General features: G+C 45.8%; 1 protein-coding gene across 2 annotated transcripts in view; it reads right to left on the bottom strand.

Moving 5' to 3' along the window:
• LOC127006137 (T-box protein H15-like) overlaps window positions 1-26,118 on the bottom strand; it is an 80,085-nt gene that overhangs the window by 22,567 nt on the left and 31,400 nt on the right. For both annotated transcript variants that reach the window (XM_050875667.1, XM_050875668.1), the window contains exon 2: window positions 13,363-14,988. In XM_050875667.1, coding sequence (XP_050731624.1) covers window positions 13,363-13,468 — 106 coding nt within the window. In that variant the 5' untranslated portion in view covers window positions 13,469-14,988. The remainder of the gene's footprint in view (window positions 1-13,362; window positions 14,989-26,118) is intronic.

Genomic DNA, 26,118 nt, shown 5'->3' with positions numbered 1-26,118 from the left:
AATTTTATTTATAGTGCCTGCCGTGATATAATAAGAATATTACTCTTGTTTGGCCAATGGTTCCCCCCGGTGCACCTCTTGACCGAAGTCGCTGAAGCAAGTGGGAAACATTAATCTTCCGCCACTCGGTGATGGTTTGAAAAATCATCTTGTTTCAGTGGGACTCAACCTATAGGTCTACGGGCTCACCACACCTGCACACTGACCCACCACTCGGTTATCATCATCATCATCATCATCATCATCATTAGCAGTTGCAGCAGCAGCAGCACAACATCTATTGTCCTTCCTTCCTTCCTTGGGTTCACACGTGACTTTGCCCCGCTGCTGTGTGGTGCCAACTCGCTCTTTCCTCTGTTTTCCTCTGCTTTCGCGGTGTGAGGCGTTCTGTGCTTCTGTGTAACTGCTGCTGTACTGGAGGACTACAAAACCAGGAGGATTACCTGCCTTCTACTACAGACCGCTAAGTGTTCTGATTTAGTATTTACTTAGTTAGATAGTGATCCACAGTTACTCCTAGGACAAGTGTATTAAGCTTCCCACATCTACACTAAATTCAACATTCTTTCACGCCAACCCAGTGCTACACGGTTTTATATTGCTTTTGTGTTTTTTATATTGCCTTTGTGTTTTCTTCTCCTTCTATTATTAGGATACTTTACTGTGCTGTGATAATAGGACTACGTGAATCAGGCGCGCCAAGCTACGTTAATTTCTAAGTCCACACAAAAACACTAGATAATCCACTTTCCGCGCAAACCTAGTGAACACAGTTATTATCTTCTTTACATAAGTGATTTCTCAGTATATTAATATTGGCCTATGTTTTGTCTTGGTGGGTAGAAATAACCGCGCCTTTTTACCCGAGACACACCCTTTTCCCCGGGGAATTGACCTGACTGAGACCTCATAGCAGCTGTTGGTTTGTTTTCCTAGATACACATTTTTGACCTGACGACCTCACCGCAGCTGCGTACTTTGTTATCGTCTTAACGCGCCTAATTGTTTCCGTCTTGCCTCGCCCATATCTTCACCATGACGTCCCTCAAGCGTTGTTCTGGGTGTGGCCTTCGCATGGCCAAGCAGTACTTTCTTTCCAAGGACGTTTGTAGGTTCTGCGTTAAGACTCAGAAGGATGATCAGAGGATCATAGAGTTAGAGAATAGGGTTACGACTCTCGCCGCCCAGGTACACTTATTGGTTAGTGCAGCAGCAACAAGCCCCGCCTCCTCCTCCTCCCCTTCCTCTTCCTCTTCTTCCTCGTCCTCCTCCCCTTCCTCTTCCTCTTCTTCCTCGTCCTCCTCCCCTCTAGTATTGTCTTCAACCACACAGCAGCCCCTCCCATCCTCCTCCTCCTCCTCCTCGACCATCTCCGATCTCCTGCTTCCCACCCTCCTTCTCTCCTCCTCCTCCTCCTCCTCCTCCTCGCCTTCCTCCGTCCCCCCTCTCCCTCTCCCGCCCACCCTCCTCCTCCTCCTCCTCCTCTCCTCTTCCTCCTCCTTGTCCTCCGCCTCGCTCGTCCCTCCCTCCCACTCCTGTCCTTCACCTTCCCCTTCCCCTCTTCCTCCTCCCTCTCCTCGTCCGTCCCTCCCTCCCCACCTCACTCTCCCTTTCACCTACCTCCTTCCTCCTCCTCCTCCTCCTCCTCCTCCCCTCCCCCTCCTCCGCCTCAAATTCCTCGCCTTCCTCTTCCGTCCCCCTCTCCCTCTTCCCGCCCACTCTCCTCCTCCTCCTCCTCCTCCTCTTTTCCTCCTTGTCCTCTGCCTCCTCGCTCGTCCCTCCCTCCAACACCTGTCCCTTACCTTCCCTTTCCCCCTCTTCCTCCTCCCTCTCCTCGTCCATTCCTCCCTCCACCACCTCACCCTCCCTTTCTCCTTCTTCCTCTTCCTCCTCCTCCTCCCCCATTCCACCTTCCACCACATCCACAAATTCTCCACGTTCTTCACAGCAGGTCCCTCCCTTCCCGCTCTCCCCTCCCCCCTTCACCCACCCCACCAGGCCCCCCATCCGACCGTCGGGTTCTTGTTGTTGGTGATAGTCAGGTTCGTTATGTTGACAGGTATTTTTGCTCCAAGGATAAGAACAGGACGAGGGTGTGTTTCCCAGGGGCAGGGGTGGGCCATATATCAGACAGGATTGAGGCGTGTATGGCAAGCGAGGGATCGAACCCCATTGTCTTTCTCAGCTGTGGCGGAAACGACGTTTCTCGTGTGCCAAGCGAGGACCTTCTCAGGCGTTTTAGAGAATTGTTAGGCAGGATACGTGACGCTGGTGGGTCACCAGTAGTGTGTGGCGTCCTGCCAAGGAGGGGCGTTGGCGATGGATGGCTGTCCAGGGCGATAGCAGTGAACAGCAGACTTGCTGAGCACTGCGAGCGCAATGGGTGGCTGTTCGTCGACAATTGGGACCTCTTCTTTGGCAACGACGCCCTCTACGCCCGTGACGGGATACACTTGACGTTCAAGGGTGTTGAGGCTCTCTCAGACTCCCTTGAGCGAGCACTTGGTACCCTGAGGATTTTTAGTATAGGCGAGGGGGGGAGGAGTAATGGGAGCAGCAATGGGAGGAGTAATGGGAGGGGACATCTAGCTCATAATATAACCAGGCAGCTTAGAAATAATTCTAGAGGAGTAACAGAGGACGGGCTAAGAATCTTCTATACTAACAGCAGGAGCCTCAGAAACAAGATAGACTTACTAAGGGGTGAAGCTTGTTCAGAAAATTTTGACATAATAGCGATCACTGAGACATGGATAGACTTTGCTAATAGAAATTTTAGGTCAGAATTTGAAATAACGGGTTATCAGATGTTTCACAAAGACAGAAGGGGCAGAAAGGGAGGTGGAGTTGCGCTATATGTCAAAGACTCACTTAAATGTTTAGTTAACAACTCAGTCAAAACTAACATGGATTCAGAATCAGTTTGGGTGGACGTTTACAAAGGGAAAGAAAAACTAACTCTAGGAGTTATATACAGGCCACCCAACCTTAACAGGCAGGACACGAGTATATTACTACAGGAGATTGGCAGGGCGAGTATGAGTAGAAATGTCTGCGTAATGGGGACTTTAATTATAGGAATATAGACTGGGAAGATCTAGTGGGTGACCTGGAAGCCGAGGACTTTCTTGAAGTTATACAAGATAATTTCCTTAAGCAGGTAGTTACTGAGCCTACCAGAGGAGATAACATATTAGACTTAGTCCTAACCAATAATGGGAACTTGCTACGTGAGTTGGAGGTGGGCGGAGAGTTAGGAAATAGTGATCACAGAACGGTTCGTTTTAGGTTAGACTGGGCGGTAACCCGCGATCCAAACCCAGTGTTAGTGCCAGATTTTAGAAGAGCAAACTACGAGGGGCTTCGAAGACATCTTGAAGGGGTAAACTGGGATAATTTAGGGATTCATGAGGGCCAGAACTGCGGATTGGAGAGCCAGGAGAACCAGGTAGAAATGTCTTACAATAATTTAGTTAGAGTAATAGTAGAGGGGCAAGAACAGCATATACCACAGCGAACACTTAGAAAAGAAAACAATGATCCTAAGTGGATGACTCGTGGACTAAAACACGAGATTGGGTTAAAGAAGGGAATTTATCAGAAAATAAAGAATGGGGAAACACATCTCAGGGGCCGGTACGTCGAACTATCTAGATTAGTTAAGAAAAACACCAGGATAGCAAAAAAGAACTATGAGATCAAAGTAGCAAATGAGGCGAAAAGTAATCCTAAGGGCTTCTTTCAGATGTATAGAACAAAAACACGGGAGAAAATTGGACCGCTGAAATCAAACACAGGGGAGCTAGTAGAAAATTACGATAATATGAGCACATTGTTGAACGACTACTTCCTTTCAGTATTCACACAGGAGGATCGAACGAATATACCGGAAAGAGTTCAGGTGTACGAGGGAGGGGATGGCGATAAATTGAGTGATATAATCATTACCAGGCAAGTAGTTCAGGATGAGATAGATAAGCTTAAGAAGAACAAGTCGCCAGGTCCTGACGGGATATTTCCGAGGGTATTAAAGGAGCTAGGTGATATAATCAGTGACCCACTAACCGACATCTTTAAGATGTCGGTAAATACTAACTATGTGCCGAGCCTATGGAAAGTAGCTAATGTGACGCCGATTTTTAAAAAGGGGACAGGTCAGTTGCTTCAAACTATCGCCCAATTAGCTTAACATCGGTTATAGGGAAGATGCTGGAGTCCATAATAGCCAGGAACATTCAGGAGCATTTAGAAACATAGCTTAATTCACGACTCGCAGCATGGGTTCACAAAAGGTAGGTCATGCCTCACCAATCTCTTGTCCTTCTACAATAAAGTATTTGAGGCGGTTGACAGAGATGAAAATTATGATGTAATCTATCTTGATTTTAGTAAAGCGTTTGACAAAGTTCCTCACCAACGACTGTTGCTTAAATTACAGGCTCACGGAGTAGAGGGTAAAGTTTTGAACTGGGTCAAGGCGTGGCTTAGCAATAGGAAGCCAAAAGTGCAAATCAATGGTAAAAGATCTGACTGGGGATGTGTTACGAGTGGGGTCCCACAAGGTTCGGTATTAGGTCCACTTTTGTTTATTATTTATATCAATGACTTAGACACAGGAATTAGTAGTGATGTTAGTAAATTTGCAGATGATACCAAGATCGGTAGAGTAATTGAGTCGGATCAGGACGCTAGTATTCTCCAAGGTGAACTCAACAGATTATATGACTGGGCGGATAAATGGCAGATGGAGTTCAATGTAGGGAAGTGCAGTATTCTGAGTGTAGGTAGGAACAACCCCTCACATAACTATTGCTTAAATGACACTCTCATAAGTAGGTCTGGGTGCGAGAGGATTTAGGGGTCTTAGTGAGCTCTGATCTCCGTCCAAGGGCACAATGCATTCAAGCTAGAAATCGAGCTAATAGGGTACTGGGATTTATTTCAAGGAGCGTAAGCAACAGAAGCCCGAAGTCTTCCTCAAACTATATTTAGCATTAGTTAGACCTCATCTTGACTATGCGGTTCAGTTCTGGTCACCCTACTATAGAATGGATATCAAAATGTTAGAATCGGTGCAGAGGAGGATGACTAAGATGATTCAGGGGTTGAGAAACTTGCCATACGAGGAAAGACTCAAACAGTTAAACTTGCATTCTCTAGAAAGGCGAAGGGTGCGTGGAGACATGATCGAGGTTTATAAATGGATGAAGGGCTTTAATAAGGGAGACATTCATAAGGTTTTGTTGGTAAGAGAACCGGGTAGGACACGAAGTAACGGGTTTAAACTGGATAAATTCAGATTCAACAGGGACATAGGCAAAAATTGGTTTACTAATAGGGTGGTGGATGAGTGGAATAGGCTTAGCAGTCATGTGGTGAGTGCCAATACAATTGTCACATTCAAAAATAGACTAGATAAATTCATGGACAGCGATATTAGGTGGGGTTAGATACACGGGAGCTTAGGGTCAAAGGAGCTGCCTCGTACAGGCCTACCGGCCTCTTGCAGACTCCTGCGTTCTTATGTTCTTATGTTCATTCCGTCATCACCATCACCTTTATGAGCGTAGCCAAAGAAAGACGCGGAAGGCAAAAGTTGAAGGTTTCTTTCTTGCAACAAAAGAGCAGAGGCAATCGCACGAGAACAAAGAACCATTATCGTCAACATCAATAACAGCAGCGGCATCATCATCATCATCATCATCGTGAGCCCCATCGTAGCCTTTACATTGTGCTCGAGTCTGCATAGTAACAACCAGAAGACTTTTGAAGCAAAAGAGAAGCAATATCATCGAGTAGCGGGCTTTTTTTTATTATTGTTTCTTTTTTTGTGCCCTTGAGCTGTCTCCTTTGTTGTAAAAAAAAAAAAAATACGCAAAGCCACAAGGAAATGAGTATATCTTCGCGGAGCATGAAGAGGCGTTATGCGTATAGTTTCCTTCCACTCTTTGTAGCGTGACACACACACACACACACACACACGCACACACTCACACGCACATGGCCTTGAGTGCATGGAAACTACGTATAGCTATGTCATTTTTCTTTCTTCTTCTTGGGTGACAATGGCGGTGAGCAGCTGCTTTTATGTGCTTCCCGAGTCCTTGGCGAGCGGGGGGAAACATGCTCCTGGCGGCGTCGATGAGGTATTGGCGGAAGGAAGGGAATTGGAATGCGTGATGACGTGAAAAGGGCGAAGAGGGCGAGGTAATGCGTTCTTCGCAGAGAGAGAGAGAGAGAGAGAGAGAGAGAGAGAGAGAGAGAGAGAGAGAGAGAGAGAGAGAGAGAGAGAGAGAGAGAGAGAGAGAGAGAGAGAGAGAGAGAGAGAGAGAGAGAGAGAGAGAGAATAATAAAAGTAATGATAATGATATAATAATGGAAATAACGATGAAGATAAAAAAGAGGAATAGGTGGAGAAAGAGGTTGGGGCAGGAAGAAAGAAAGAAAGGACGAAAGAAAGAAAGGAAGAAAGAAAGAAAAAGTAATTGTGCTTCTATATAAAGTCATCCACGACCTCAGATTAAACAAGACTAAAAATACTTGTGGTTTCAAAAGGATAAAAAGAACGCCTTCCTCCTGCCGCCGAGACGTATGCACCAGCCAGGCCAAATGTCGTGGGAGCTGACCTTTGGCACAAGCTTCATGAACGGTGATCAGCATGATAGGAAAGGAAATGGTTGAACATTTCACTACCACCGCCATAATCATCATCTTATATTTCTCAGGACCATCATAATCACCGATATTGTGAGCTTTAACAGTCACGGTTACGGTTGACAATGGCTTGTGATGTGTTGAGCAGGACCAGAAAACACTGCCGAGAAGCAATCTTTAGCATATACACATACAGGGATTTTTGATATACCGAGTCGCTTTAATAAATATACAATGATTTATTTAAGTAAGCAGGAGTGGCATAAGAGATATACAGAGGCTCTTTGAAATATTCAGCTACCATTTAAATTTACAGGGAGCTCCAAAATATTATGGGACTTGTATTCATTCCAGGGACTTCCTGCATATACAGAAAATTTTGGGGGGTTATTTGATGATTTTGAAAGTCTACTCTTGTTATTTTCAAAGCATACACTATCATTTTACAACAATAATACACTAGTTTTTCCGGTAACACCCACACCTCTTCCGTTGCCAGCGAGGGGCGGCACCTGTTTTGCGTTCATGGCGGAACACATTGGCGGGTTCTCCTTCCGCGGCGCCATGATGTGTCGTGCTCGGCGAGGGCGGCGAGGCGGCGACAGCGTTCCGCCTCGAGTGATATGAAGATGGCGGGTGGCGGGGATGTGCGTGCTGGTGTAGTATTTCCAGTACGTGCTACTGGCTGTACTGCGGCCTTTGATTACCTTGTGGTTACCAGTGGGCGGCCCCAGGCAGTTATTGGCATGAGGGAATATTTCCTCTCTACTCGAATTAAAAGCTGCCAACTGACGCTTCCGCTAACAAAAGTATACACCGATCTGGTTTGCTGTACTCAGGATCATAAAACGTCACCGTCAAATTTATCAAAAGCGTTGTTTAATGCTTGGAAGTGTAACGTAATGGGAGGTATACAGGAGTGTCTTCGTATAATATATTAGAACTACTGAACCATGAAAATCTTGCGGGGAAATATATCAACATTCTAGGCGACGGGGAGAGAGTATAGCGTGACGGGCAGAACACTGGAGCTTGTATTAATGATATATGTGTTATTTTGTCACTCCTGTACCGGTGTGGCTTTATTTATTTATATTCATCACGAATTAATGGAAAATAAATTATGAATATTCTTTATGTGAAGAAAGGAGGAGATAAAGCAGCGTGGCTGATGTAAATATTGCGTGAGTTTGTGTTCGTGATTTGCGTTACTCCCTCCCTGCCTCTTGTATGCCGGCGCTGCTTTGTTTAGAGCTTTGTTTAAAACTAGCGGGAAATAGATGAAGTAGCTTGCGCGGTGAGGAGACAGACAGTATAGTATGAACAGGAGAGTCACTGTTCAAATGATTTATGTTACTCCGTCTTTCTGCGGATCGGGAGTGTTTAATGCAGCTGTGCACCGAGCAGAAACTGGAAGCTGAGCGTGAACTGGCTGACAACATGGCGACAGATTCAGCGGCGCGGGAGATTTATATTGATCGGGACTGTAGAGTGAGTGTGAAACTTGAGGGTCATATTCTTAAACATTCGGCGCCCAAGCTCACTTACTTGACAAGTCTTTCATTGTAGCGTTGGGCATTTTCAGGGGTAGTTTTATGACCCTGTGGTAGTTTGACCCTTCCTCTGCACCATGAAGCTAAAGAAACACTCATTAGAACCCGACTGATCTACTTTTTGGCCTTTGAAAATAGCTGATGCGAGAGATTGAAACGTCTGAGAATACCTACCTAAGTGTCTCGAGGTAAAGAGAATCACAGGCCCAGGTACAAAGATTCGGAATCCCAGGCGGTGAAACTTATATTGATTAGATGGGCTAGAGAGCAGGTGCAAGGTGGTTGATTTTTTATATAAAGAGAATTGGAAGCCCAGCGGATGGAGTCGATTTATGAGGTTTAATGTTTGGGGTTCATTATCCCCTATATACTTAGAGGGGGCCCAGAAGTGTAGCAGTTCTTTAACCGGTCTGCTGCGATTGGCACAGATTTGGCCTTCACTGGTAGCCTGATAACATACACTCCATTGTCTTTCTCTGCCTCTCTGGTGGGTAGTGGAGTGTTTCTCATGTGGTATTGGTATGCTGGACATCCCCGCATGACTTTATAGTTTTCTTCACAGAATTGTAGCTGCCACTTTTTGTTTCATTCCTTAAGCTTGGTGATGTCTTCTTGAAGGAAATCCGCAGTCAAGGAGTTAAAGCTCCGTGGCCCCGAGAAGTCTCCGCATCTTTCAAGACTGGCCAAAATAAGGTTGCTATATATAGACTACAACTCTGAATGTTTGTTGTCTTTGGTCCTCTCATTGCAGACTCTGCCATACATTCTTAACAGATTCACTTCACACTTCCCGTGCCTCGCCACACAACACGGGTCATTTGAGTAGCTTGCCCGGACACACGAAAACCCTCACCTCCTCGCTTCGTAACGTGAAACTCAAAGCCGGCGAATGAGTATGTAAGCGTTTTGATTGAATGTTCTTTTAACATAGAATTATTCTATTTTTTGCTTTGCTTGCCAATGTATCCATATTTTATTTAACTTATCTATATACGTAGCTACACATAACTTTCACCTTTTTTGTCCTATATAATGTGAATTTCAAAAGTGGAAAAGACAGAGCGCTTTGACTGAATTTTCATCAGACACACAATTCTCTAATCTGCTCACTACCTAACATGTAATTATTTTTATTCCATGCGCCTTTTGATAGCACCAGACAGCGACACAGACAGACACAGCGGTGAACAAGTTTTGCTTGGCTACAAATAGATAGCTCTAGAAGACGTTTACATTTAAATAACCCACAAGATATTTAAAGCACAGATCGGCGGGAAAACACGAGCAAACAGGAGGGACGAACAGAATATGACTTATAAATAAGAACCAAAGCACTCTTCTTCATTCTTAATCGTATGTTATCCATTGGTTAAGCGTTAGTCCTTCCCGATCTTAAGGGACTAAGGGATGGGACGGAGAGGTACATGTATATACGCTTTTGCTCGCTGCACCTTTGAGAGCACTGGAGGCTTAACACTCCCTCCCCCCTTCCTCTTTACTCCCGCTTTATCATCTGGTTCAGTGTCAGTCTTCCCGTGCGCGCTTAGAGGCAGGAAGAGACAAATGGAGGGACAAGACCCGCACGGATGAAGACGTAAGACCTCCCCGGCGAGACAGATGGAGACTTGAGGGTCGCCAGTCAGTCACCCAGCGGGCTTAGAGGGAAGGAGACGCGGGACGGACAGCGATATGGGCAGACAGACGCTCGTAAGGAGAGACGGAGGCCAAAAGAACGTGTAAGCGAGGCGCACGCCGGGGCAGATTAGGCCAGAAAAGGTCGACATGACTTGCAGGAATAACAAAACACTTACGAAAGGCAGACATGTCACACGAGAAAGGAAAGGAGCGATCGATCAAGATTAAGTGATGGTGGACGGGTGTCAATGGAGGGGAACCATTAGTAGACGAACACTGAGATGGTTGGTTCATTGTTATGTCTAAAAAGGAGAAGTTAACGGAGAAAATATATTGTACAAAACTGCGTAGTGTAGACAACAGGAACGAAGAAAACGACCCATTGTGATACAGTGGATAAGAGTCTGATGTTTGGATTGATGGCGAAGTTTAACACGCACCAAAAAAGACGTAATCACCAACGGTTAATAATGAAGCGGTAAGCGAAGATAAAGGAACTAAGGGCACCGTTGCCAGATCATCGTACTCAGAGCATAGTATTTACCGGTTTCTGACGCCTAACTATTGCCAAGAAACATCAGGAATTAACTATTTTAACGATAATTATAAGTGAATCTCATTGGGGTCCACGAGACAGTTTTTGGGGTCTGAAGTCGGTAAATATAAGAGGCTGAGTAAGACAATCTGGCAACGTTGACTGAGTGTTGGGTCAAGATAAGGCGAAGGTTTATTGTTGCCAGTGTACGAAATAAATACGACACTTTAAGACATTATAGATAAATAATTACAATACAAATACCTGTTGAATGAAGATAAATAAAAACTTGTCCGTCTATTTCTACCTCATCTGCAGTATTTTGTGTGTGTGTGTGTGTGTGTGTGTGTGTGTGTGAGAGAGAGAGAGAGAGAGAGAGAGAGAGAGAGAGAGAGAGAGAGAGAGAGAGAGAGAGAGAGAGCAGCGAGTTGTGGTTTTCTCGTTTAGTTTAGTTTGCCAATGGTCTGCCTCCTTTTCCGTAAAATAGAAGAAAAAACCTCAAGGGTCTGTATTAAAACTAAATAAATTGAAGGTCCTTAACAAAGTGCAGTAATAGATCGTTTCAAAGTGGTAGGCATTGATGTACACTTTTACCGTAGAAACAGTAAAATCAAGGCAAAAAATGTAGTATGTATCTTTTGATCACTGAACTTATATATGCGTTACTATTTCCGTGAATGCAGTAAACACAGGACAATGACGATGCGCAATGATAATGAACAAAAAAATAATATAGCAACCGATTGAATCTTACGAAGAGACATCACGGAGAGACATCATGAATAGACACCGATAAAGTTAGAACGCGAAAAAATACAGAAAAATACAAAACGCAACTTATACAACAAGAATGCATAGCGATCAAATTACTGTCTCAACACCACACTCCCAGGCGATCCGAAAGACGCCAAATACGAGATAAAAAGGTAATAATATAAACTCAGAACACCGAAGAACAAGCGAGAAAGTACAAAACAAAACAAAAACTAAACAAATCGGCGCAAAAAAAATGCAGACACAACAAAGATTTCTTAAACAGCGAGGACAGCATATGAAGAAAGCCGAAAGAGTAACACCGAACATTAAAGAAATGAAAAACAAAGGCTTACTGTGACATAAAGTAGCTTCAATAAAACGCAACACTAAACACACAAAAGGCGATGTTACAGGAACACCTTTGGGTTATCGTGTGACGTCCCTTTGCGCCTCCTTCCTCTATCAACACAAGCATAGTATCCCCTCGACTTTCAGCATTACCCAGATCGTACAATATTATTTGGTATCACTACGAGACACATTACGTACAACACACCGCTAAGATTAGAGAAATGCAGTAAGAATCGACACTCTATAGGAAGGATAATTTATCATATCGAGTGTTTTGCGTTACTACTAAGATATTCGGGATTACTTCTATTGTTTTGTTATCGCTACTAGATGCAGTGAGTATGACGCGCCGGTAAAACTAGAGGAGTGAGCAACATGTGAAACTAGTGAGGGAAAGAGCTTATCTGGACACCTCTCCTCCCGAAACTGACCTCTCGTTTGGCCATTCCTCTTAACTCTTTGTATAGGATCAGTGATTTGCGGGCTTTTTTTTCATTATTGTTTTTCTTTCCTTGAGCTGTTTCCTTTACTGCAGTGAGCAACATGTGAAACTAGTGAGGGAAGGAGCGTATCTGGACACCTCTCCTCCCGAAACTGACCTCTCGCTTGGCCATTCCTCTTAACTCTTTGTATAGGATCAGTGATTTGCCGGCTTTTTTTTTTTTTTTCATTATTGGCTTTTTTCTTGAGCTGTTTCCTTTACTGTAAAAAAAATCACCTTAAGGCAAAGAAAAGAGGCGCGGGGTGACTCTAAACAACCCGGAGATGCCAAAAGCGAGGCAACAGCTACCCAGCATAAGAATTAGCCTGACTGTGTTACGTATTTGGCATCACTACTAAACACGTACACATACAAAGCGCTGGTAAGACTATATTCGCAGTAAAATGTGACACGAGTAAGAGGACTGTTTCATCTTAAGTGTTTGGTATTACTCCTAACGTGTTTTTGTTATCACTTACAGACGCAGTACATAGAAGGCGCCGGTGAAACTAGAGAGGTCCAGTAATATGTAACACTATAAAACGTAGCAGGAAAAAAAATATGAGAATGACGAAAGGAAGTACGTACAAAAAGAACAAAAAAATGATGATGATGATGATGATGATGATGAGTAAGATGATGATGATGATGATGATGAGTAAGATGATGATGATGATGATGAGTAAGATGATGATGATGATGATGAAAATGAGTAAGGGAAATTCACCATCTTAAGGCAAAGGAAATTGAGAGCCGCGGAGTGACTACACAACTCGAAGACATAGACGTTAAAACTATAGTGCAGAAATGTGTCAGTATAGTAAGGGGCTTCCATCATCTTGGGGACAAAGGAGAGACACGCTGAGGGACTCTATACACCACAACCCGAAGTTACCGGAAGAGTGAGTGATCTGATACCCAACAAAAGAATTACGCTGAGGGACTCTATACACCACAACCCGAAGTTACCGGAAGAGAGTGAGTGATCTGATACCCAACAAAAGAATTACGCTGAGGGACTCTATACACCACAACCCGAAGTTACCGGAAGAGAGTGAGTGATCTGATACCCAACAAAAGAATTACCTGGGCTGTGTGACGCATAATTGATATCACTATTAAACGCAGTACGTACAAGGCAGCACAGTAAGATACGACACAAGTAAGGAGAATTTATCAAGTCGAGCGTTTGTCACCACTACTAACGTATACTTTCACTACTATAAGACGAGGTACATACAAAACGTCGGTAAAACTTAAGAAATGAATTAAGATAAATGTAAGGTAAATTTATCTTCTTAAGGAAAGGAAAGAGACTCTGCGGGACTCCACAACACAAGCCAAAGACACCCAAAAAGAGAGAGTGATCAGATAACAAACTCAGCGTGCGTACTCACCCTCTCTGGCCGCCGGCGTCATTTTGGCCGCCGCCCCCATGATGGCAGCGATGGAGAAGTCGGTGGCGCGTGCCTTCAATAGCCCCGCTTCCTCCACCACACTCATCCCGCGGGAGTGTGTGCGAGGGCGCGGCTGGCAGGCTGGGGGGTATGGGGCAGGCAGGGCGTGTAGAAGCCTGGGCGTGGGTGCGATGGTGGGTGTGAGGTGGCGGGGTGGAGACAGAGCTTGATGCTGCCGCGGGTGCGGAGGGTGTGAATGCGCGTACACACACACACACACACACACACACACACACACACACACACACACACACACACACACACACACACTCGCACACTCGCTCACGCACACGCACACACAGGAAAAAGTGAGTCTCTGTCTGTTTTATCACTTCATTGTCAGGAGTGGGTAGAAGGTCGTTATCTCTCTCTCTCTCTCTCTCTCTCTCTCTCTCTCTCTCTCTCTCGCTCTCGCTCTCGCTCTCGCTCTCTCGCTCTCACTCTCTCTCTTATAAGGGTAAAAATGTCTTTGGGTTTAAGGAAAAACAAGGGGAAGAGAAAGATGGGGACGAGGTGTAGAAGGAGAGAGCGAAGAAGGGGAAAAGAAAGAGGAGGTGATGGACGAGTAGGAGAAGGAGGAGGAGGAGGAAGAGGAAGAGGAGGAGAAGGAAGAGGCAATTGGGGAGGCACTCAAAGATGAAGGATTGGTCTCATGGATGCTCTTGTCTTCATGGATGATGCCTTCGCCTCCACGACTCACTCACTCACTCACGCGCTCACTCACTCACCCAGCCACACCCACGCACCCACCCAACCAGCCTCTTAGATGGGTATTCTCAGATGCTTCCACCTCTCATGTCATATTTTCAAAGGCTAATATGGAGTTTAATCGGGTTTTCATGGGTGTTTTTTCACGTTTAAGGTACAGAAGAGGGGTCAAACTACCACCAGGGTCATAAATGTACCTCTGGAAATGCCCAATACCCCTTCAAAAACCCTGTCAAATGTGAGTGTGTCGAAGCGTTTGAGAATATGGTCCTTATCCTCAATGTCCGTTTTCTTTTCCCTCTTTGGTGCTGGATGTCCCTCAGTTTGCCAGGGGGACAGTCAGACCACGAGCATCAACATCATTTCGTCCTCCTGTGGTCAGACTTTTCACTTTCATCATTCACTGGATCCACTTTTGTCCGTCACGTGCATGTGTGGAATGCCTATTTTCTCCTTTTGGTCCTTCATCACTTTCAGAATCGCTTTAGCCGTCTCATGTCTTATTCTTTCTCTCTTTCTCTTTTCTTCGTGTCGTCTTTTTTTTTCCAGAAGTTTTCACTCAATCACTGACTCACTCGCTCACTCACGTCCTGTGGTCGAGAAGATTATCATATCTCGGCCCAGTCTCGCGCCTCACCCTCGTCCTCCTCCGCGTCGGCTGTCAGTCTCCGCTAATGCTTTTTAATGTATTTGGTCAGGCATTATCCAGCAGCCTAATGGGGCCAAGCAGACAGCCTCCGTGCGGGTCGTAAAGCAGACTTAAGGCAGCCCCCGCACGATAGCACAGAATTACAAGAGAGTAACTTTGTTTTCGTAAGGTAATTTCGCCAGGTAATTGCCTTTATTATAACTCGGCTTCTGTAAGAAAATTAAGCATATAATAACTCGTATTTTATGTTGTAATTAGGATTATTTTAACTCAGGATTTATGGCATAATTAGTGATCGCGGGACACGCCATCGCCCCGCCACACACACACACACACACACACACACACACACACACACACACACACGGCGGGCGGGTGGTCACGGATCTTAGGTGGTTTGAATCTACCCCCCCCCCACCCCCCCACCCCTACATTACCCCTCCTCCCCCCCGCCCGCTGCGCAAACAATACCCACAATGCAAAGAGCTCTACCCCACCCCATCCTCCTCCTCCTCCTCCTCCTCCCCTTCTACCCTGACCCTCCTTCCTATCCTTTCTTGCCTGATTATGCATTATTTTAGCTGTTTAGTTTACGAACATTATACAAAAAAAAAGCATATAGTCTCATCGGCAAGTGTTTGTTGTCCTTGTTTTCCATCACCACTACCACCACCACCACCACCATCACCACCACCACCACTATCACCACCACCACCACCACCGAGAATTATATTGTTTTGTTTTCGATTACCGTCACCACCACCACCACCACCACCACCACCACCACTATCACCACCACTATCACCACCACCACCACCACCGAGAATTATATTGTTTTGTTTTCGATTACCGTCACCACCACCACCACCACCACCACCACCTCCGCCTTGACTGCAGCAGGTGCGAACGTATAATATTCTGTAATTAACGTCCGGCTAATAGATAGTAATTAGAGGTTCGTCAGTCGCCGGGCTAATGGAGGAGACAGCCGCGTGACCTCGTGTGACCAGGGACGCGCTTGTCACCTAATTGAGTCCCTGGGGAGAGCACCAAGAGGGGAGGACTGTGGGGAAGACGATAAAAAGGGGACTGCGAGAACATGGTGTGGAGGAAGGGAAAGATAAGGGGTCGTGGGGAGAAGGGGAAGGTGGAAAGGTGGAGTAGAAAAAAGATTAAGGCTAAGATGAAAGTGAGAAGTCTTGGCTTGGAGGAGTTGGGGTGCTAGCCGTGGGGAGAGGAAAGGGGAGTTAGGGTCTGTGGGGAAGGGAGGAAGGGGAAAGATACAGGCTGGGAAGGCTAAAGAAAGGAACTAATTGGACTTGGTTTAAGAGGAATGAAAAGTTGAGGAGGTCTGTGGGGAAGGGAGGAAGGGGAAAGATACAGGCGGGGGAGACTAAAGAGAGGAACTAATGGGGCTTGGTTTTAGAGGAAGGAGGAGTTGAGGATGAGGAGAGAGGAGAAAGGGGAAAGAGGGGAGGCTAAAAAGGGGAATGTGAGGACTTGATTTGGAGGAAGGGAGAGTTGGGGACCGCGGGAAGGGAAGGAAGAAGGGGAAAGGAGGAGGGAAAAAAGGGGACTGAGACAGCTTGGTTTGCAGGAAAGGGGAGTTGGGGTCTGTGGGGAGGGGAGAAAGGCAAAATAGGGGAGACTAGAAAGGGGAGCTAGTCATAGATAGGGGAGGGAGGGGAAAGAGGAAAGGCTAGAAAAGGAGATTGAAAGGACTAGGTTTGATGGAAGGGGAGAGTTGGGGGCTAGCCGTGGGGAGGGGAGGAAAGGGAAAAATGCAGGTGGGAGGCTAAAATGGGGAGAGAGAGGGCATGGTTTGGAAGAAAGAGAAGTTAGGGGCCGTGGAAGGGGGAGGAAAGAGAAGATACAGGGAGGCTTTTGGGGGTGACTCGCTGGCTGGCTGGATAGATGGATAGACAGATGAGTTGAAGGATGCTTAATTGCTTGACTGGTCGTAATACTGGTCGCTTGGCTGACTGGTTGAATGGATTGGTAGATTCTTCGCTGGCTGGCTGACTGGCTGACTGGATGGTAAAGAAGGTCGGATGAATTGATGGATGGATGGTTGGTAAATTGGTTAACTGGTTGAATGAGTATATGGATGAATGGAGAGGTGAATGAATGGCTGGCTGGGTGGATGGATGAATGGCTTTAATAGATATGTGGATGAATACATGGTTGAGTGGTTGAATGGTTTGTTGTTTAGTTGAACAGTTGTAATCGTTGTTGGTTGAGTAGTTGAAGGAATGGATTGATGGATGGATGGCGTTCAATGTCGCTCTGTAAATGGTTCAATATATAAAGTTTTAGATAGTATACTGTTTCAATTTTTTATCATCCCATTCTCTCTCTCTCTCTCTCTCTCTCTCTCTCTCTCTCTCTCTCACCTTTATCAATTACCTGCCTCCCCATCAGGTGGTAGGCGACAAGGTGGAGGCGTGAGGTAAGGCAGGAAGGAGAACTAGCAAATGTGAGCCTTCGTCGAGATAATGTATACCCTTCTGCCCCTCCTCCTATACCTCCTTGCCCACCTCCTTCTCTTCCTCATGCATCTGCCTCTCTTTCCCACCTTCCCTTCCCTTCACCTCAGGTCTCATCAAACCAACACCACCACCACCAACAACCCACACGAAGAGAAAAAGACCAACGACAGAAGCGATTCTCAAAGACCTTCCGATCCACTGTCTATCCCCTCCTCCCCCAACCCCTCCCACCCAACAATGAGTGATCTCCGCCCTTCAACCCTACAAACTGTGGTCGCATCCCTCAGTGTCCTATGATCTCTTCCCCCCCCCCTCCCCCCCCATTCTCCCTCGTCCCTGCACCCACCCGTCCCATGTCTACGCCCCCTTCATAATCCTGTCAGGGTGTATCTAAGCCACCGAAACGTCACAACAAACTTTGGGGTATTTAACTGTAGTGTGTGTGTGTTGGAGGGGTTCGTTGGGTGTGGGTGTCGGGGGAGGGGAGGGGTGGTAGATGGATATGAAGGGAGAGAGAGGAAGAAAGAGAGGGAGTAAGGGAAGGAGGGAGAGGAAAATCTTCAATAAAATGGAAATGGAAGGGAAGAGAAGAAAAGATATATTAGATAGGAGAAGGAAGATATTTGAAAGCATGATTGAAATTTTGAGAAAAGATAAAGAAAAGGTAGAGAAAAAAAGAGTAAAAACCTTCTTCAATAACGTGATAGTAATTGAAGGGAAGAAAAAAGAAGATATATTAGAAAAGAGAAGAAGAATATTTGAAAGACTGATTGAAAATTTGAGAAAAAAATAAAAATTAATTCTTGAGAGAGAGAGAGAGAGAGAGAGAGAGAGAGAGAGAGAGAGAGAGAGAGAGAGAGAGAGAGAGAGAGAGAGAGAGAGAGAGAGAGAGAGAGAGAGAGAGAGAGAGAGAGAGAGAGAGAGAGGCACAACATCAGCTAGAGGTCACAGTAATCCTTTTAAATCCCCCTAACTAACGTGATATAACCTCTCGCTAATATATTGATCGTGACCGAGTGTGTGTGTGTGTGTGTGTGTGTGTGTGTGTGTGTGTGTGTGTGTGTGTGTTCCTGCCTTTGTTCCTGGACCTGCAAGCATTACACTGGAAGGCGTGAACGCGAAAACTTTATGAAGCATTGACGAATATTTCTCCTTTTATCGGCAATGTCAGCCACGAACCGCGAAGTCCTTGAAGAAAAACGAGACCAAGAAGGGAGCAAATGTTTCGTCGCCTGAAGAACATAAGAACGCCAATGGTGGTTATGTGTGTGCGTTATTGATCATGTCAGTAAAAACAAGAACAGCAATAAAAGATAATAATGCTAATAATGCCTGAATGACACTAAGAAGGATATTGGAAAGAATGATTGAGAATTTGAGAAAAGATAAAAATTCATTCTTGAGAGAGAGAGAGAGAGAGAGAGAGAGAGAGAGAGAGAGAGAGAGAGACGAGAAGAAGTACGTACAAAAAGAACAAGAAAATGATGATGATGATGATGATGATGATGATGAAGAAGAAGAAAATGGAGAGAATGACAAAGAAGGAAAAAACACACAAGAACAATCACCAAAGTTTGAAATTAAAAAAAAAATCGCCAGACACACACACACTCTCTCTCTCTCTCTCTCTCTCTCTCTCTCTCTCTCTCTCTCTCTCTCTCTCTTCCCCTTTCAGTAAACACAATCACCCCTTTACCTTTTCTTGTCTTCACCCCCTTCACCCCTCTAACCCCCCTCCCCCCTCCCCCACCCACATGATTCACCAGATACTCCAAGACACATTTTTCCTTCCTTTTTTTTTGCTTCACATCATCTTCCCTCCCCCCAACAACTTCCCCTCATTATCTTCCGTTTTTCTGCGACGTCGTCAGGCATGTTATTATCGCAGGCTGGGGTGAGGAAGGATAGAGAAGGGTGAGGGAGAGAGGGTGAGTGAAGGGGCGGTGGAAGGGAAGACGGGAGATGAAGGGAGAGAGAGGATAGGGAGGGGGGAGGATGGGAGTTATTAGTATAGGGAGTATGGTGATGCGTGGGTCTTAGATATCTTTGGTTTGGTTTAGTTATCCTCCTTCCACTCTTTTCCATCTCCTTCCCTTTCTCCCTTTTCCATTGTTGTGTCTATCTTACTCTTCCCTCTTTTTTCCTTTCCCATTTTCCCTTTGTTCCCATTCTCCTTTTCCCACTTTTTATGCACGTTTCTACAGTTTCTCCAAATCTCTTCTTTCTCTCTTTTCTTTCTCTTTCTCTTCATGATTTTTTTTCGTTCAGTAGAGGAGGCAGGTCAAGGGAAAACAACACCCAGTACACAATTTCAAGTGCTCTCTGTCGCCTCTATGTTTGTTTTCCTTCCTTTCTCCTTCCCTCATCTTTTCTTCCTCGTGTAGCTCATTTTCTATATTTTCCTTTCCTTTCCATATCTTTGTCTGTCCCTCTAATCTTTGCTTATACCCCTCTGTTCTTGCTCCTCGCCAGATGTTGCGCCGACTAAACGAAACTTTCCTTCCTTTCCTGCTACTCAGTAACGATTGTTTGCTCTCTGGTTTCTCTTTCTCCCTATTCTTCTTCTGTTTTTCGTGCTCTACAGGAGGAGGGGAAGGAGGAGGAGGCAGAGGATGTGCAAGAGGAGGAGGTATAGAATTGAATAGGAGTTACAGTATATATGGTATGCAAGCAGATAGAGTAAGGTCGGTAGGTAAATGAAGAGGAGGAGGAGAGAAGAAGTGGAGGAGGAGAGGAGGAGGAGGAAGAAGAAGAAGAAGAAGAAGAAGAAGAAGAAGAAGAAGAAGAAGAAGATGAAGAAGAAGAAGAAAAGAAGAAGAAAAAGAAGAAAAAGAAAAAGAAAAAAAAGAAGAAGAAGAAGACGAAGAAAAAGAAGAAGAAGAAGAAGAAGAAGAAGAAGAAGAAGAAGAAAAAGAAAAAGAAAAAGAAAAAGAAAAAGAAGAAGAAGAAGAAAAAAGTAAAGGAGGAAAAGACGAATTAGCAGAAGGTACAAAATTGAAAAGGAGTTGGAGGAAGAGAAGACATGCATGAGAAAGGCAGGAGGAGGAGGAGGAGGAGGAGGAGGGGGGGGAGGGGGGGGTTGATGGTGATGGATTCCTCCCACGTGCTCGTCAAGGGATGTTTGATAATGGGAGATGAACGTGGGGAGAGAGAGAGAGAGAGAGAGAGAGAGAGAGAGAGAGAGAGAGAGAGAGAGAGAGAGAGAGAGAGAGAGAGAGAGAGAGAGAGAGAGATAACATACGTATGGCTAATTCACTTAATTCATTTCTTCCTTTTTTATTTCTTCCTCTTTTCCTCTCTTCCTTCCTTCCTTCCTTCCTTCCTTCCTCTCTTCCTTCCTTCCTTCCTCTCTTCCTTCCTTCCTTCCTTCCTTCCTTCCTTCCTTCCTTCCTTCCTCTCTTCCTTCCTTCCTTCCTTCCTTCCTTCCTTCCTTCCTCTATTTCCATCGGTTTTCCTTTTGTCTTTTATTTCCTTCCTTCCTTCCCATCTTGCTTCTTTCTCTCCTCATTCCTTTCTTCTTTCCATCCTCTTACCGTACCTCTCCTCCATCGTTTCTTCCTCCTTCCTCCATTCCCTCCCTTCCTCGCTTTCATCCTTTCTTTCTTCCTTTTTTTCCTTCCTTCCTTACTTTCATACTCTTTGCATACCCCACCTTTTTTTTCTCTTCATTTCATTCCTTCCTTCCTTCCTTCCTTTTTGTCTTCCTTTCTTTCCCTGTCCCTTCATCTCTTTCCCCTTTTCTTCATCTGTTTTTTTTCCTTCTTTCTATTTTCCATTCTTCTTTCATTCCTTCCCACGTTATATCTTCCTCTCCTTCCTTCCTTCCTTCCTTTTTGTCTTCCTTTCTTTCCCCGTCCCTTCATCTCTGTCCCCTTTTCTTCATCTGTTTTTTTTTCCTTCTTTCTACTTTCCATTCTTCTTTCATTCCTTCCCACGTTATATCTTCCTCTCAATCCTTCCTTCCTTCCTCCACATCCTTGTACTACACCGTTTCCTTTCTACTCCTTCGTCCCCCTTCTTCTGATCCTCCTCCTCCGCCTCCGCCTCCACCTCCTCCCTCATCCCAAAATTTTCTACCCTCAAGATATATTTTTCCCGCAGCACCCCCTCACCCGCCGCTCCTCTGCGCCGCGTTTATCATGACTTACGGCCTAATAAGTCTGCGAAATAATTGCCGCTTTGTACAGACGCAACAATGAAGTGAGGAGGCTGGCCGGAGGAAGGGAGGGAAGGAGAGAGGGAAGGAGGGAGGGAAGGCAGGAAGAGAGGGAGGGAAAGGTACACCCACCACCACCAACAACCACTCAGCCAGTCAACCACTCATTCAGTCAACCACTCAGCCAGTCAGTCCATCCAGACCCCGCCATCGCCACACCAGCTCCGTTACATGGGCTGATGGACGGCCCGGCTCATTGGAAGTAGAGTTGAAGCCAAATCACGACCCGGGCTTGAAAATTGGACTCTTAAAATAAATATATACGGGCCGACCAGACCTCCTCCATGCTGAACCTGGTGAGAAGTGGCTCTTTGGATAGTGGGGGGGAGGGGGAGTTGTGGTGTTTGGGGGATGGGGTTAGAGAGAGGGGGTAGTGATGTAGGGGGGTGGCGGTTAACTTGCTGGGGGTAGTGGTGGTTGAGGTATATAGAGGTGGTGGTGGTTGGTGAAGTTTGTGCAAGTTGGGTTAGCATAAGTGAAGGAGCGAAGGTATGTATGATTGGGTGATAAAGGAAAACTGTTTTGAGCAGCATCCACCGTGGCCTGATCACGTGCTAGACTCGCTCGTTCCCTCCCAGAAAGAAATTGGAGCTTCATAGTGACGGGTCTTTGGGTACGATTGGAACACAACCCCCAAGTGACACCTTGTACCCATTCACTGCTGGTTGGGTGCGTGTGTATGGGAGGGAGGTGGGTCATGTGTGTGTGGGGGGGGGGCTGGGGGTAAGGCTAACAAACTGTATGCGGGAATGAGTTAAAAAAAAACTGTAAGGATGATAACGAAAGGAAAACATTATTCTTACTCTTTTACGCTCCGCAGAAGAGTCGGCTACAGAACCCCTTTAATTTTTTTTTTTACAACAAACGAGAAAGCTCAAGGGCACACACAAAACAAGAAAACAATAACAAAAAAAAGCCCGCTACTCGCTGCTCCTAAAAAGAATCCAAGGAGGTGGCCGAAAGAGGGGTCAGTTTCGGGAGGAGAGGTGTCCTGATTAGAAAGAAGCTGCAATGGCCTAAAGGACTGGAAGTAACTGTTTTTCAAGAGAGGGAGAGCATCAACACACTTCTGGAGCTATTGGTAAATCTGACCACCCTATTTTTTGCACCTTCAACGTTGGCGGGCATTTCTTACACTTTACATTCATCTCCTCCTCTGTCTCACCGCAAAAGAGAACACACAAAAACCCGTCTAGGTGAGTGAGGGGAAGGAAGGCTGCTGCAGTGACGCCAAGGAGCACGAAGGCCATATAGCATAGCGGCGGCACAGGGAGAGAGGAAGGGAGGAAGAGGGCATGCAGGGGCGGGAGTGGCGGCAAGGAACAAGTGTTTATTCCGAGGCGGAGGACGTGAACGGCGTGAGTCGGAGTGGCTAAAAGCGTACTAATTCAGCGCGAGGGTTGTGAGGCTGTGGTGTCAGGCCCTGAGTGAGGAGGGGGGGGGGGAGGATTACAAAGGGAGGGAGCCGTGAAGGGGAGCGAGACGAGGGGTGAAAGGGTGGCAGGGGGGCAGGGGGGCAGGGAGGTGGAAGAGGGGGGAGGGGAGGATAATGCGCGCTGATGGTGAGTAAAAAGGAGAATAAGTTACGCGGAGAGGTTGATGTTTGCTTATAAAAATCAATAACCCGTGTTTTATGGAGATTAAAAACACCTTTGGAAGACATTATAGAATTACTGAGCTAACCGTTTATCCCCCTCTCTCACGCTGCCTTGCCTCCCTCCCTTCCTTCTCTCTCTCTCTCTCTCTCTCTCTCTCTCTCTCTCTCTCTCTCTCGCACGCGCACCCGCTATCTATCTATCTATCTATCCGTCCATCCGTCCATCCATCTATCTCTTTCTGAATCCTCCGTACCATATCATCTTTTACCCTTTATCGTCTTCATGGTCTCTTCTTTCCGATCACTGACCATCTTCATCACCATTTCTTTCTTACAATCCTCCTCCACATGATCAGAATCCTTATACAGAATTTCAGCCCTACTCTGCTAACACACTTATTTGTACACGCTTGTCTGTTCATACTCATCTAAGTGTTTTTCAAGAGAGGGAGAGCATCAAGACACTTCCATAGGTAAATCTGACCACCCTATTTTTTGCACCTTCCTCAACGTTGGCGGGTATTTCCTACACAGTTCTCCCCGCTATAAGATGCCAGTATGCTCAGCTAGATATACTACAAATCTATCCCACCATTAACACCAACACCATCGCCACACACTTCTCCTAACACACAATATCTGTACCCGTATATTCCCGTTGAGTTATACCCTCATATCGCGTCATTTTCCTTCCTTATATACGTTTAACACAAGAGTATACAAACAGTTCAGGCTTTATATTTTCTCTAAACAAACTTCCCTTTACCCACTACCTAAATACACCTGTCAAAGCATTATGGTCTCCCCCTATATAGAAAACCCTTTGCGCACATCCCTACACCGCCACCACAAGCACCGCCAACACCACGGCTAGGCGATCAGAACACCTCCCGCCGCGCCTTGTTTACCCGCCTCGCCTCTGATAATGGAATCTGCTACGTGTGAGCGGGCCATTACGTCCTCGGGGGGCGTGTGTGATGGAGCGTACCTGAGGCGAGAAAGGGAGGGGAAGGAGGGAAAGGGAGAGAAGGAAGGTGAGGAAGTGACGGAGGGAGGGAAAGTGTGGGTAGGATAGGGAGAGAGAGAGAGAGGGAGAGAGAGAGGGAGAGAGAGAGAGAGAGAGAGGAGAGAGAGAGAGAGAGAGAGAGAGAGAGAGAGAGAGAGAGAGAGAGAGAGAGAGAGAGAGAGAGAGAGAGAGAGAGAGAGAGAGAGAGAGATGTGAGGGAAGGTCATTACGTGGGGCGCCCCTTGAAGACGCCCCTCCGAGCTGCTCTAATCCTCCATTTTACCTTGGATGGAGGCTCTGATCCCCTTCCTACTTGATATAGGGAATTGGATCGTCGACGGAGTGTGAGGAAGTTCAAGTCTCTCCCTTCTCCTCTGCCTCCTCCTCTTCCTCTTCACTCCTCTTTCTCAATCTTCTCTTCCGTCTCCTCCTCCTCCTCCTCCTTTTCCTCTTTGTCTTCCATTTCCAACCTCCTCCAACACTACCTATTTATTCTTTATCCCTATCATCATCATTTTCATCATCACCATCATCATCATCATCATCATTATCGTCACTCGTTATTTTTTTCCTTTTCCTCATTCCTCTAACAAATTAAAAATGAGTATATAGATTCATGTTACTCATCTAGAAATGCGTCTTCGGTAAGTCGATTCTCAAGCAACCTATTTCTATTATGTCTGGGTTGCTAAATACGTAAACAGTTAATTAGAATACGCAGATCCATGCATAATATCATAAACACATTCTGCTGACTGATGATATCTCGCGCAGAAAGAAAGAAGTAAGATAGCAATGAGTGGTTTACACATTCGCGGAGTGAAATAAATGGAGCAAATATGTGTGTGTGTGTGTGTGTGTGTGTGTGTGTGTGTGTGTGTGTGTGTGTGTGTGTGTGTGTGTGTGTGTGTGTGTGTGTTAAAAACTACTTAAATTCCAACCCTTTCCTTTTCTTCCTCCTCCTCCTCCTCCTCCTTCTCCTACTCTTCTTCTTTCTCCTCTTCCTCCTCCTTATCCATTTCCTTTTGTTTAGCCTTGCACTGATTTTGTACAGCTCTGACGCATCGATCACTTATTTTCTCCCACTACATGTCACAATGACGATGGAACACACACAAAAAAGTGACTTGGCTCCTCAAAACAAAAAGATACAAACTCAGATCTCAACAACAAATTCACTTCGCAAAATCGTGTTCGTAAACGCATTAAAAAGCTAATCAAGTGCATGAGCATTTAATTATTCTGATGGTGATGAAGGAATGAAGATGCTGGTTGACTCTTGCAGAAGGGAATTGGAGTGCTTTTATTCGCTCTAGTGTAGGCGCCAGTTCATTAATATCCCATCTACTACATTATTTTTCCCTTCCTTTCTATCCCCCCCCCCCCACAGCCTCGCAATCGAATCGTGTCACATCCCCATCTGAGTTTGTGTAAAAAGTATTCAGTGCCTTATCTTCCCCTTCTGTCTCGCTCCGGCATATGACCAGAGATGTTGCGCCGACTAAACGAAACTTTCCAACTTAAGTGCTTTATATGGCGGTCTGATCATCTATACAACAGGTTCTGACGGTGTTATGCGTTTATTAGCGTTCTCATCGTTGTTTTCATTATCCTCCACTTCTTTATCGTCCTACTCCTCGTCCTGCTCCTCCTCCTCATCATCATCCTCATTCGTCAACCATTTCTTCCTTCCCTCAATAAAAATAAAACACCACTGAAGTTTCTGTTGTAGTCCTCGTCCTCCTACTCCTCCTTCTTGTCCTCGTTCTCGTCCTCCTCCTCCTCGTTCTCCTCCTCCTCCTCTGTGTCCTGGAGCGTGAGGTCTCGTCTGACTCACAGCGATTACTCGAGTCCTTTGTCCGCCTCGCGTCTCCGATACCCAGATTAGAGAGTCGTTCTTTGTGGCCCGCGAGGGATTTAGTAGGCGGCGTGGTGCCCTCGTGGCGGTGGAGGGAGGAGGAGAGAGGTGGAGGGTTATGGGTGTGGTGGTGGGGGATTCAGGATGTTGGTGGTGCTGGTGAGGGTAGTGGG

The sequence above is a fragment of the Eriocheir sinensis genome, chromosome 32 (assembly GCF_024679095.1).
Source record: "Eriocheir sinensis breed Jianghai 21 chromosome 32, ASM2467909v1, whole genome shotgun sequence".
Lineage (NCBI taxonomy): Eukaryota > Metazoa > Arthropoda > Malacostraca > Decapoda > Varunidae > Eriocheir > Eriocheir sinensis.
The sequence above is the reverse complement of the archived record's forward strand: the minus strand, read 5'-3'. Positions and strand labels throughout refer to the sequence as shown.